The 13546-nt window shown below is 38.5% G+C and overlaps 2 protein-coding genes across 2 annotated transcripts; one reads left to right on the plus strand and one right to left on the minus strand.

Annotated features, from left to right (window-relative positions):
- Positions 1–387: 387 nt before the first annotated feature.
- On the minus strand, positions 388–2113 carry timcc (TIM double twin CX3C motif chaperone). The gene is made up of 3 exons (XM_042509216.2): positions 1822–2113; positions 1566–1706; positions 388–1134 (listed from the first exon to the last, which is right to left on the minus strand). The coding sequence occupies exons 1-3, from the start codon at positions 1906–1908 to the stop codon at positions 946–948; spliced, it is 417 nt and encodes a 138-aa protein (XP_042365150.1). The 5' UTR covers positions 1909–2113; the 3' UTR covers positions 388–945.
- Positions 2114–3770: 1657 nt separating this feature from the next.
- Positions 3771–13127, plus strand: pcyox1 (prenylcysteine oxidase 1). The gene is made up of 7 exons (XM_042508914.2): positions 3771–4002; positions 4224–4371; positions 6609–6815; positions 6914–7088; positions 7215–7426; positions 7538–7690; positions 9439–13127. Exons 2-7 carry the CDS (start codon positions 4260–4262, stop codon positions 10107–10109), a joined length of 1530 nt encoding a protein of 509 aa, XP_042364848.1. The 5' UTR covers positions 3771–4002; positions 4224–4259; the 3' UTR covers positions 10110–13127.
- Positions 13128–13546: the final 419 nt, after the last annotated feature.

Here is a 13546-nt window from a genome sequence, read left to right on the forward strand (position 1 = left end):
AAAAGAGTTGTCTTCAGAGTTCTGTAACAGATTACCACATCCCTCCCCAGTTAGGCCTGTTAATTGTTATCGGAAATGTTGCCATGGTTTCCTCAATATTATGTATATCATTGCAAATATATTCTAACTGAACATAAACAATATATTGGAATTGGACCGTTTAAATGGGTTATGGGGTTGACATCAGACCTATAGTGTGTGCTCATGTACAATGCAAACTACCACATTACAGTGTTGCCTTTCTTGTACCATTATTTGTATATAAGTAAGGTTTTTGCAGTCATTAAAATCCGTAAGTAAAGCATCGGCGGCATTCGTCATTGCCTTGTCTCTGTAGTTTAAAGCAGCGCTTGTGTTATTGAGGAAGTAATGCAGTCCAAGAACAGGTACATCTACAGTACTTTTAATTCAGATATATACTAAACACATCTCACCATGAGAGGTCAGAATCACAGAAAAACTCAACAATAATAAAATGACAACAAAAAAAGAATGAGGGGTTAGAGGGCTCATAATGGAGGGACACCTTGGGTATTAAATATGGCTGAGAAGAGGAACATAAAGGACATTCAAACCTTAGACAGATGCAAATTTTATGCCGTACTGCAATACTCCGATATGCAAACTTCTCTTCACAGCATGTTTGAGCTATTAGCTTGTTCACAGCAGATGCACCACTGTATTTCTTTTTGTAGATTACACAAAAAACAAATCTCACATGGGGCAGTTTTTTAAATCTCCACAACACCGACATTCAGAGTAACAGCCCCTGAAACTTGTCGCATCTTTTGATCCATTTTAAAACGTCCCTCTCTCCACCCTTTCATGGTCCAGCCCTCTATTCTTCAGGTGTTACTGGTCAAACTGGTTGAGTTAACTGACCCTGCGCTGCTGTATGTGCGTGCAATGACCTCAGGTTGAGTCTCCATGTCAGACTATAGCTCCTCACTGCTCTATAGAGTCCAAATTCTCTTTGAGTCTTCGGGTCATGCTGGGGATCAGGTTCACATGGTCGTCCACACAACTGCCCACACAGCGGTCCATCAGTGATCGAACAGCTGGCTCCTTGGCGCCGGAGTCAAAAAGATCCTTTGCCTTGTCGTTGCAGTGCATCGTGCATCTGGTTAGACGGTCCTGAAGGGCAAAGAGGAGAATGGTTTACTCTGACGCAAAGCGGTCAAGAGAGAAATCCCAGTAGGCGTGTTTATAGATATGAAAGTATGAAAGGCAAAGTAAAGATTTTTAGATGTCTGGTGCATCTAACCATGAGTGATGGAAATTTTTAGATGCACTTTTGTTGAATGTTTCAGTTTTTATTAAACATTTGCTGAAAGGCATTTAAACAAAATTTTGTGTTGGACATTGTTATACTCCAAATTCTAAATATTGACAGAAAAAAATTCAGTTTAATTGTAAATGCATATCGGTTCCAAACATCGGTTATCGGTCTCTTTAAATAATAACTGGTATGGGTATCAGTCCTGAAAAATCCATATCAGTCGACCCCTGTTACCTAAAGACTTAAATCACTGTTGAAAATGTCACACACTCAAATGTCCCCTAACCTGGAACTTCTCCAGCTCTGAAGTGACGAGTCCCTGAGCTTTGGCCAGAGGAGTGTGACACCTCTCGATGCACTGATGCACCACAGACATGGAGTCTGAGGAGCGCTCACAGCACTCAGCGCTGCACCTGAACATGCGACCCTGAGACAAAAACACACAGGAAACACCTGATGGTTACAGCTGCTGCACAGATCACACTGGTAGAGAAACACAATGCTGCATGCACAGTTCATGTTTCCACAGATAGGACACCTGCCTGCATTACACGGATGTGGTCCCTCTCCAGACTTTGGACCATTTCTTCTACCACATTGTGCACGCGTGCCTGATGTGCTTCTGCCATCTCTGTCCGTCCTACTCGCTCCGCAAACTCTTCACTGATATTCAGTGTTAAATTTTAGCATTTAAGCCTGGCCGGACTGACTTGATGTACCTGAGATGTCCCCGGCAAATCCCTTTACTTAACAATTTTACAATAAAAGGTCACCTCCATTCAAGCATGGCTCGAGATGAGTGCTCGATGACGCCACTTCCGCTTAACTTCCGCAACCGGGTTTAGAAAAAAAAAATCCTCTTCCGTTTTGTGTGGTCAGACTTCAAAATATAATTTCAGGCGATTACTCAGAAGTGTGACGTGCTGATGTTATCGGAGATGATGTTTTCTTGGAATTTATTTATTTATTTATCTTATGATTTCGTGGGAAATGACAGAGCAGAGATGGCAACTTCCTGGATTTAACACACGACGCAGATCAGTTGACTTTCAAAATAACAGCTCATTATGAAGTATCCAAAGGGACTGTTAGTCATTTATCAGGGGTTAGGGGTGGTGCTAAAAGGGTAAGGCATATCAAACAAGCCCCCAGACTTCCTTATAATACATCCATGATATCAAATATTTCTTAAAGCACTGGGGGTGCTTTTATTTTGGCTCAGGGGAGGGACATGTGATTTAAATGGTTGTATTTTGCTTTTATTTTACTGATGATTATTTAAGAAAACATATCTTCAAAACATGTGGGTGTAATGGTTAAATTTTGTGATACTGAAAAAGTTTTAAAGTAATGTAAAGTATTACATTTTATTTCATTTTGATTACTTTTCTAACAAATGTTTTAAACAGGGCAATAAAGGTGAAAAGACCTAAAAACATATGTGCATAAATGTTGCACTCAAATTTGTCTCAACAGCTTTTCTGCATTTTCCAAAAACATCCCAAATGATGGCATTCCTGCATGGCAAAAAGATGTAAAGCAAGAGATTGAATTTTATATTAATTCCCTTTGTAATCACCAACATTTTGATTAATTACAATTTACTTACATATTTTTTCTTGGTAACTGTAGGCCTAACTGATTATTTAATTACTGTCACTTGCTATCGGCTATGTAACCTAACTAGTTACTCCCCAATACTGATCTTTACTTATTGTACATATATTTTTTGTTTTTTATTTTACACATGATTTGGCAATGTTGATGAAAGTTTTCTCATGCCAATAAAGACCCTTTTAATTAAAATGAATAAAATCTGCAGTATTAGCAGGCAGTGTGCCTGCGAAACACAACAGGGGGGTTCAATGCAGGTTTCTGCTAAAATAAACATTTTGCTACATTTTATCTGGGCTGAATGTAGCCCTGTAGTCTTCAATTTTTAACTTTCATTAAAGAGTAATTTAAAAAAACTAACAACTAATTTGCATTATGCATATCAAATTTTTTTTGGTTGTTTTTTAAAAAAAAGCATGCTCATATTTGTGAATGTTGGGGGGTGGAAGGGGGGCAAACTGGTTTTAAGATGCAGGAATGACTGCCCTCATATTTTCATAATTTTATAGCTGCAATTTTGCATTTTATGAGCTGATGTTTTGTACTTTATTTAATCAAATTCTGTCATTTATGTATTTATTTATTCTACCAACCTGCCCAGGGACTAGAGGTGGGAAATAGCAGCTTTGCTAGAACCTGGTTCAATGCATCTCTCCTTGTTTTTTATGAGGTTAATGTTTTATTCAGACCCCAGCCAGCAGTCCTTAAGTACTACACATACCTGTTTACTCTATTTATTTTTCTTTCATACTATACGCCACGTTTAAAGTTTTGAAGCGTTACCTAGCCTAATACTTAGTCCAAAATTATCTCAATTGTGCCTCAATTTAAAATGTTGCGGCCTTTTATTGTGAAGCTCACACGTGACCTACCCGGAAGTGTATCACAACAGTAAGAGACGTGACAGCGTTTCGACATGATTCAACCGTCTAAGGAGTTTAGTTAGTTATCGACACCTGTAGGCTCATTCAGGGTTTTGTTATCAGTTTAGTTTTCTGTTGAAGTATTCAGGAGGAAGTTTTACCGACGTGTGAGTTTGTTTTCGAGTGAAACGCTGAAGATTTATCTGTGGAGCTGCGTGTGGATCTCCAGTAGTGACTTTTGAAATAGTGAGTCCAAACCGCTCACTGCGATACTTTATAACGTTGTAAAACATTAAACAAACATTATATTGTTTAAATCGACTGTTTTGATAAATTTGTTTGTTGCTATTTTCTGCGTTAATCTTTAAGTGTGACCTCTTGTGACCTTTGACCAAGACTGATAGGCTCAGTTTTCCTCTAATTGTTAGCGGAACTGATCGTGGCTGTTGTTTGTTCCTCTTGTGCAGATGCTACTCAGTGAAGAAAAGTAAAAGACGTCCACAATGAATCCTCAAACCCTGTCACTGAGAGCGCTGCTGTTTTTGGGGCTTTGGCACACCGGGAGAAGAAGTCTAGCTTCAGCTCCAGAGCTACAAGATCAACCCAAAAAGATAGGTGAGTCTGTCCCAGGCTGTGAAAACAAAACACAGCAATCCTCCTTTCTATTACAGCTTAGTCTATTTGTTCTGACGCTTCAGTTTTCTCAAGCCCGCCTCAGGGGAGCGTAAGCATTACCCTGCCTAACAAGCTTAAGATCAATGATTAATGAACTTCCTGAAAGACATACTTGTGTAAAAGTACTGATATCTTACTGGAAAATGACTTTGGGTGAAGTTTAAGTCACCTATTAGAATTAGGAGTCATCAGATTATCAGTATGGCCGATTATCAAGGCCAATATTTGGCATTTTGCCGATTATCTGTATCTGTGTTTTATATTAATGATTGCAGATGAAATTAAGTAATGAAAAAGTGTGTGTATTACACTCACTAATGCCAGGGAAGGCAGTCTGCAATACGTGCAAAGAAAATGTCAGCATAGGAGGAAGTTTGACTTTGTAAAACCTCAGGGAGCTATTATTATTCATTCATGTTTTATTTAAATTTTCACTGAACTTTAAAAAAAAAAAGTTGCTGGGAACCTGTTGTATATGAGTAAGTTTTCTGGTCATAAAAAAGGATTATGAAGTTTATTTTTCCATAACATACACCACCTTAAAATGGAGCCTATATTACACTTAAAGGAAAAAAAAGGTCTTTTTCACAAATTAGAGGATTTAAAGAACAAAGTTCAGTTTTTCCTTTCTTTCCTCCCATTTCTTCATTTGCCCATCTGTCCCTTTCACCCTTCCATACCTAATTTTTAGTAAGTAACTAAAGTAACTAAAAAACTAAAAAAAACAAAAAAAAAACGAGCAAATGAAACAAATGCTACAGTTTCATGTAATAGTGAAAACGTATTCACCTTTTTATGTCTTCTTAAAGCCGTTCGAGCTGTTGTCTTTATGCGTCTTGCAGTGGTTATGTTTGCTACCTAGCAGGAAATGTCTGCAATGAAATGCAAAGTGATCTTGCTTGATCAAAACAGTGTTTGGGGCGGCACATGTAGTAAATGCTGAAAGTCAAGCTGAGGTTCGTTTGAAATTGGTCCCAGGGCCACGATTGGCCCGAGGGCTGTCGACATGCCCGCTGTAGTGCCTCCCAGAGACAACTTGCCAGATTCATTAGCCAATTAGTCAATTTGACTAATTGTCAATAACTTAATGGGATTTTTGTCTTGATTTGATGCATAAAATGTTACACAGTAGTCTGATCTTTGTACCCATGATTCATCTGAATAATAAGCTCAGTAGGTCATTTCTAAGATGATATTGCTGCCATCAACAGTATACAGCCTCCTCAGAGGAATTATTATTATTGATATGTCCGTTAATCATTTACTTTATTGAGTTGTTTATAAAGCAAAAATGATAAACACTTGCTGATACCAGCTTCTCAGATACAGGCATTTTCTATTTTGTTGTTTCTGGGATTTTGGATTGTTGTTCAGAATTAAAAAAGCTGTTTCAAGATGTCACCTTGAACTCTTGGAAAATGTGACGGACATTTTGTTGACTATTTGTTCAAAAATAGTAGTAATATATCAAAAAAGTAATACTGACGTCTGAATCTATAATGAAAACAATTATTTGGTGCAGCTGTAATACCAAATTGCGCAATAATTGTTTTGTGCAATAATTACTGCAGTAACGTTTGCAATTATTTAACTGAGCAACATTTTTAAGTATCTGAAATTATTCTGACCAACACAGCTCTTGAATGTATCCAACATATGACACACGTATTGTTTATTTTTATATATATATATTCAAATGATATACTTTTGCACACATTTCATACTCATCATATCATACATATTTACATATTTTACAAGTTTTACATACTGTTGGGAAATGAAAGCATAATACACATATTTTTATTTAGTTTATTTCATTTTATCATTAGTTTATTCTCATTTTAATATTTCTCATTTCTACTTCTTTATTCTGTATGCTTGTTATCACAGCTACAATTTCCCTTGGGGATCAGTAAAAATTAAAATTTAAAAAGGCATCTTAGATGAATTGCATATGTAAAATGTGTCCATTTTAAGTATCTCAGCAAGTAAAGGTGCAGGTGTCAAATGGAAAAAATGGGGTCAGTTTATTCTACAAAGTGCATGTGGAGCTACGGTGTAACCACTACTGATAATAAATAAAGTGTTCAAATTATACTAAAAAAAACCTCATGAGAACGATTCCAGCTGAGTGTGTTACAGAGATAGTTTACCCTGTTGTCATTGCTCCTGTGAAGCTGTGGTCGGAGCAGGCATTGGTGGCACAGCTGCAGCGTTTTACCTGAGGCAGGAGTTTGGAGATGGGGTCAAGATTGATGTTTTTGAACCTGGCGCTATTGGCGGACGACTAGCAACAGTGAAGATTGGAGACTATGAGTATGAGACGGGAGGCTCGGTGATCCATCCTTTGAACCTACACATGAAGCACTTCATTGAAAAATTAGGTAACACATCCTAAGTTAAACAAAGAGCAAAAACAGATGAATGATTGAAAACATTGTCGGTGTGTGGTATAGTATATATAAGAAACTTTTTTTTCCAGGTATTCCTCCGAGGACAGATGTCCCCTCTAAAATGGCAATCTTTGATGGAAAAGAGCTCACGTTTGAAGAGAGTGACTGGTTTTTAGTAAATTTTTTTCACATGATCTGGCGATACGGGTTCAGCTTTCTCCGAATGCATATGTGGGTGGAAAGTATTTTGGACAAATTTATGAGGTGAGTCATTGTCATGGTTCCTTAATCTCATTTGTTTAGCACAAGATCCACAAATATCAACACAGAAATGCTCTTTGTTGTGCTGTTGGGTTCCCTAAATGATCACGTACTTCCTTTTATTCACAGGATCTACCAGTATCAACAGTATGGTTACTCATTCTCCAGTGTGGATAAACTTCTTCATGCTATGGGTGGCGACAGTTTTCTTACCCTGGTGAATCAGACCCTTGAGGAAACAATGATCGGTGAAGGATTTTCGCAGGTCTTCATCAATGATATTGTCGCACCCATCACACGTGTCAACTATGGCCAAAGCGTGCGCATCCATGGCTTTGTAGGTACGTTTTCCAGTGTAAGAGTTTGAATTGGTTCATAAAATATTTCAAGTTTTTTTGTTTTAAAAAAGCTATAAAGTAGAGGTAAAACTGACTGTATGTCTTGCCTTCTAGGGGCCGTGTCTTTAGCAGGAGCAGATTCAGGCCTGTGGGCAGTGGATGGAGGCAATAAGAGAGTGTGCTCAGGTCTCCTGTACCACAGCAAAAGTGAGCTCATCACTGCCAATGTGACCTCCATTTCAGTCAAAGTTCGACCATCAAAAACAGGTACCATTCACATGCCTTCATTCAATACAGGACGGCCCAATCCCATTTCATATTTTTACCCCTACCCCTTGTTTTTGAGTGCCAGCAGTAGTATAACCACAGTATAACAACTCTTCAAAACCCTGATATGTTTAGGTATTCTGGTGTGTTTATGTAAACAGACGTGCAGGTGTTGCCAGATAATGCGAATATGCCGTCTTCTGCAGTGGTGATTATTCTTGCATGGGCTACAGGCAGCCTTTTGTGGTCGTCAGGAGTCAATATTCAAGATTACTTTATTTGTTGCGGGGGAAAATTGTCTTGTACATAAAGGCTGCCACACAAAAACAGTACATACACAGTGCAAAAATAGACATAGAGTGCATGGACCCTGATTTAAATACATGCAACACTGCCCCTCAATTTACACCCTCCTTAGGATATTCACAGTTTGTTCACAACTTAGGTTTCATGCTATCAATCAGTCTAACAAGTCATCAAATATAAATGAACACTGCTTCATTACTGGGAAACTAGTTGTGCTCTGTAGGCTAAGATTACCTAGGCTGCCAGTCTGCACTGATATTAGAGGAGATTTAGCTATAAATCAGGTGTCATAAGCCGTCAAAGGAGGGGAATGCGACATGGAAATATGTAAAAATGCAGGACTGTTATGCACGAATCAGCAATAGCGTTAACCAACTATCTAGTTAGCTACTGAGACATTGGCATGCTAGCAATTCATTTTTTAATGCTTGTTATAAAGGACCATAATTACATTGAACTAAGATAATCCCAGAGTTTCCCCACACACTTAGTTGTGGCAGCCCACCACAATTAAAACATCTGCTGCCATATATTGCTTTTTTTTTTAAATTTTTGGAGCTGGATCATTCATTATGAGTGCTGTTGAAATACATGCCATTTGGATATTGAATACGCCACACTCTCGGAGTGCAGAGCGTACTCTGGGCACAGATCGAGCAGTAGAATCCCAGACTCATTGAAAGTGAAACTTAACCAGTCATTTTGCTGAGTGTGAAGGTTGTCCTCCACTGGCAGCAGCTGCTCCTCTCATAAATGGATCTAATCTGATCAGCTGTGAATAGATCAATGGATCAGTTATCCACTCCGTGAGTCACTGCTGCTGAGGAAAATATGAACTCATGTAGAGCTTTACCTGCTTTGCATTCACAGACCTGTGAAAACCTCTAAATTTAGAGAGGGGGCACATAGTGATGCAAAGGAACACACACTAAATCTTTATTAACCCTTTGTTTAGGTCATATTCTTGTTTGGTAATTTTCCTGTAACTTTTTTTACTATTTTTTTGCTAATTTGGGGTAATTTCTTGTTAAGTTGCTCATTGCCTTTATATCCATATTTCTGAAATCAATCAAGCTCATTTGATCAAGTTCCAAAGGGTTAAAAAAGAAAATACATGTGTGGGTCTCTTCTGTTGCTTGTGCAGCTACGTATCTTGCCAATAATTTCCCATAATGCTCAGTTTGAATTGTGCCTCCTAAACACCACTGTTTGGAGGGCCAGGCGACCCTACAACACTTTACTGTACTCCTTTATCTGGACAAGAATTTGGATACCCTACCCCTAGACATGAAAACGCAAAATATAGGGGTAAGGGCTAAGTGGTAGGCGTAAGGGGTGTATTTAGATTTGGCCACCTAGTTCCCACTGAAGGAATTCTCAAGTGTATGTTCACACTTTTTAAATGTCAAACATTTTGACACCCTTCCGTCTCCCATTTTCAGGCAGCACAGCCAGTTTCTATGAGATTAATTATGTTGGAGAATCGGGTTCAGCACATGCTCTGTATGACATCGTTGTCATAGCAACACCGCTTCACCAGGGAAAGTCTGACATCACCTTCTCAGGCTTCTCTCCTCCGATCCCATCTCACTTCCCTGGACGTTACCACCAGACTGTGGCCTCTCTGGTCCACGGCTTGCTGAACATGTCCTACCTCGGGACCACAAAGCCGGCCTCGGAGTTCACCGTATCTGAAATCCTCACCACAGACTCAAAGGGCTGCGCCATCAACAGCCTGAGCTCTCTTGACCCCGTGCACATCCCTGAGGGTTACAAGCGACCCCCTGCCAGCCAGACCAAAGTCTGGAAGGTGTTCTCCCCACAGCCGCTGACCGATGAGCAGCTGAAGGACATGTTCCTCTCCTGGGACTCAGTGTCAGTGACTCCGTGGCTGGCGTATCCTGCCTACCGCCCGCCGCCCCGTAAGACACCTCCCTTTATCCTGCACAATCGGCTGTACTACCTCAATGCCGTTGAGTGGGCAGCTAGCGCCATGGAGATGAGCGCCATCTCTGCCAGGAACGTGGCCTTGCTGGCACACCACCGCTGGCACCAACAGGTCACCAAGATCGACCAGGAAGACCTGCACACCCGCCTAAGAGGTGAACTTTGAAAACTAAAACAGTAAAATCCGACACACAGATACTCCTGGACATGCCTGCTGCACTGTTTTAATACATCTGTCAAGGCAAATCCCAACTCTATCTGGGTTGCTCAACCTGGATCTTATTGACATAGTTTTGGCCTTTATTTCTATCTTTTAGTAAAAGTAAGAGCTACGATCTGGGAACACAGCAACATCACTACAATTAATAGATAGTCAGCAATTTTGTTCAGATGCATTATACAAGCACTTAAACCACTAAAACCTGGGAAAATTGGTTTGATTTCTTTTAAAAAGTGGAAGAAATGTTAAATAACTTGCAAAAATTGGTAAAAGGTGACAAATAAATGAGCTGACAATTAGCTGGGAGGGATTATTTGATACCATACCCCCCAAGTACAGGAAAAATGTCCAGAAAACTACATTAATTACTCTTGAATTATATATTTACAGTTGTTACAGAAAAAAATGTGTGTGCGTGTGTGTGTGTTTGTTTGTGTGTGTCACATAGGTTTTTCCTCTTTACTCTTATTTTTTGTGCTTATTTTCAGGTAATTTTGTTGAAACTTTTATCTAATGTCTTGCAAATTTTGGGCCATTTTTTGTAAAGTTGCTTGTTGCCATTTTTTCATGATTTTGAAAAATCAAGCCTATTTGTTCAGGTTTCAAATGGTTAACCAGATACTCATCACCACTTTATTCAGTACTTCAAATACAGTATTTTAAAGTTGAACCAGGGAGTCGTTCTGAAAACTGATGCTACTGTTTGTATTCGTTTTTTAAGTCCTGATAACTCGGGTTTTTTTTTCAAACCTGTCTGATTGGTTGTTCTCTTATATTTCTCACCTCTGTCTTTAGTGATATCTCTGCTTTCCCAGATCTTAGCAGTTAACTTGGTGAGCACAATGTTATTTTTACCAATACGAATAGAAAGGTGAAGTCCCTCCCTCTCTAGTGTCCTCTCCTTCTTATTTCACAAAAAAATATGTACAGTAGTCAAGGCCAGGGACAAATACATTTTGGATCAGTTTGAATTTTGCCATGAATTACACATATGATGTCTGTCAATTTAAAACATAATTTTTCAAGTCAAAAAAGTTCCATTTGTTGTAGTACCATTTAGTTTTACTCAGTGAACTCCGTCTCACGTCTCGCACATTATCATATCCGATGTGTTTAATCCAACAAGTCCGCAAATGCATAGTTTCAGTGGGGACGTAGAGCACACGTCCCTCTCAGCATTTAGAACATTTGAATGTCTTTCCCAATGACAACATTAAAGTAGAAGAGGATGTTTATTTTTTTTAAAGATATACTTTTGGGGCTTTTTCAATGCCTTTATTTTATTGGAAAGATACAGCATTAAAGAGGGAGAGAGAGAAAGGATGACATGCAGCAAAGGGCCGAAGCCAGATGGGGCGCCTGCTCTACCATCTGAGCCACCAGGCGCCCCATAGCAGAAGACTTTTATTTTGACAAAATAAGACACCATAAATTGGCACAGAAAAAAATCACCATAATACAGGAAATTAAGTCGTTGATGCTCAAAATTTTCTGGTGGAGGATCCCTAAACCCTTTGTTACCACGCCCTTTGTTTGAGGAAGTGAAAAGTATGAGCAAGACCCATACCGCATGTGAATACAGCTCCAGTACGAAACACACAGGCATCGAACTGTAGCTTCAGTGAGAGAGAAAGCTCTGACGCCACTTAATCAGCTTGTGTAGACTTTACATACTTTTTTAGTCTTATATTCAACCAGTTTTATGACAAACTGTGACTTTGAAACTGACAAACATCATATGTGTAATTCATGGCACAATTCAAACAAGATTAAAAAAAATTGCTGGTAACTACAGTCAATATTTTTTAGGAAATAAAGTGCAGTGGTGGTCCTTCAGGTGGTGATTTACTTTCCCTCTCTGTTGAGAAAAACTAAGAAAAGACCAAGTGAAATAGTCCTTAACAGAAGACATGATTCATCATTTTCCAGCAGCACAAATCTCACTAAAAACCATGCTGCACTCCAGGGAAGGCACATACTTTTTCTGTTCCTCTGTCTTCATTGAGAGTTTAGATAATTTTGTTTTTTATGTGCTCTGTTATGAACATGGTACCGCTTACATTGAGAAAATCAGCTTCTTTGTGCCACATAAACCAAGATGTCTTTTTTGTTGATGGATTTATGTTCATTGATATGTCCTTCATCTTGAGATGATTTTTTTTAGTCTATACCTCCCACAGACTACTGCATATGTTGTTAGTGAGTACTGGCAGCTGTCAGCAAGTGAGCTGTCTTTGTGAATCAGATTTGATTGATTTCAGTTATGAAATGTATTAACAGGTCCTTCCACTGGTAATATCAACAAGACTATAAGTAGACAGTCTAATCCCACTGATGAGGTGTATGAATTCAGCTTTTAAAACTATAATTGTGCCTTAAAGATATCCGTGTAATCGGCTTTAAGTGATGAGTCTCCCTATAATTTTAGAAATCATTTTCCTTCAGGTCTTCCTGCCATTTTTAATGAAGTAAAAATTACCATCACTGTAAGGCCACCAGGGAAAAAAAGCGATGAATTACTGTTTTGTTGAAAGAAAATCTCTTTAAAAGTATTCTGTACATGCTGCTTAATACCCACTGTACCTACCTAAACAACTTTCATGTTCTTCAGCCACTTTGGAAAAGAAATTGTGGTTTGCTAATTGTTTCTTCCTTATAGAGGTGTATTTTTGTAGATTTTTGAAAGAAGTTTACATATTGTCAAGACATATTGTAGCAAAATGATTCATTGTACGGTTTAATTGACAAAACGTTTTCATCTTACACTTGTTTCTTTACAAATGCCCAAAAAACAACAAAAACCTTGCTTGCTGCTCGTGCACAAACAGAATGAAGCTTTTAATTGAAAATCTAAACTTTAGTTTTCAGATTTAATCAGGGTTTAAACAATACCCAAACCTCTCAGACCGCACTGTATATTTCACAAATGTTTACGATTAAAATAAAGTAAGGTGTCCTTGTCTATTTTGCACGCATCGTTGACTTTTTACTCCAAAGCTAAATGGTTTTTATTAAAAACTGGATTGAATTATGCTTGAATCACTTTTCAAGACACTTTTATCAGTCTCATTTGCTTTAAAATGAAGCACTTTGCAGCTGTTGTTTGTGCGATGGTGATATGTATGACCATTTTATTCTTGTCTTTGTAACAGAATCTGCTACTTATTTCAAAATCAATTTTAATGTCATTCTATCATCATCTGAAATCCAGGATTTTAAGGATTAGGAGAGTACAATGTTCTGCGGCCTGTATAAAAGGCAAAGTTTTTTTTAAAAATGGCACTATGCAGCTGTTTGCATCCTCTATTTGTGCCACAATTAATTGAGGAATTGTCTCACTGAGCGACATTGTGACCCATCTTTCGTGAGCCAAGTGTGTGTGT

Source organism: Plectropomus leopardus, chromosome 20, assembly GCF_026936395.1.
Source record: "Plectropomus leopardus strain MGB_pleo_1.0 chromosome 20, ASM2693639v1, whole genome shotgun sequence".
In the NCBI taxonomy this organism is placed as follows: Eukaryota; Metazoa; Chordata; class Actinopteri; order Perciformes; family Serranidae; genus Plectropomus; species Plectropomus leopardus.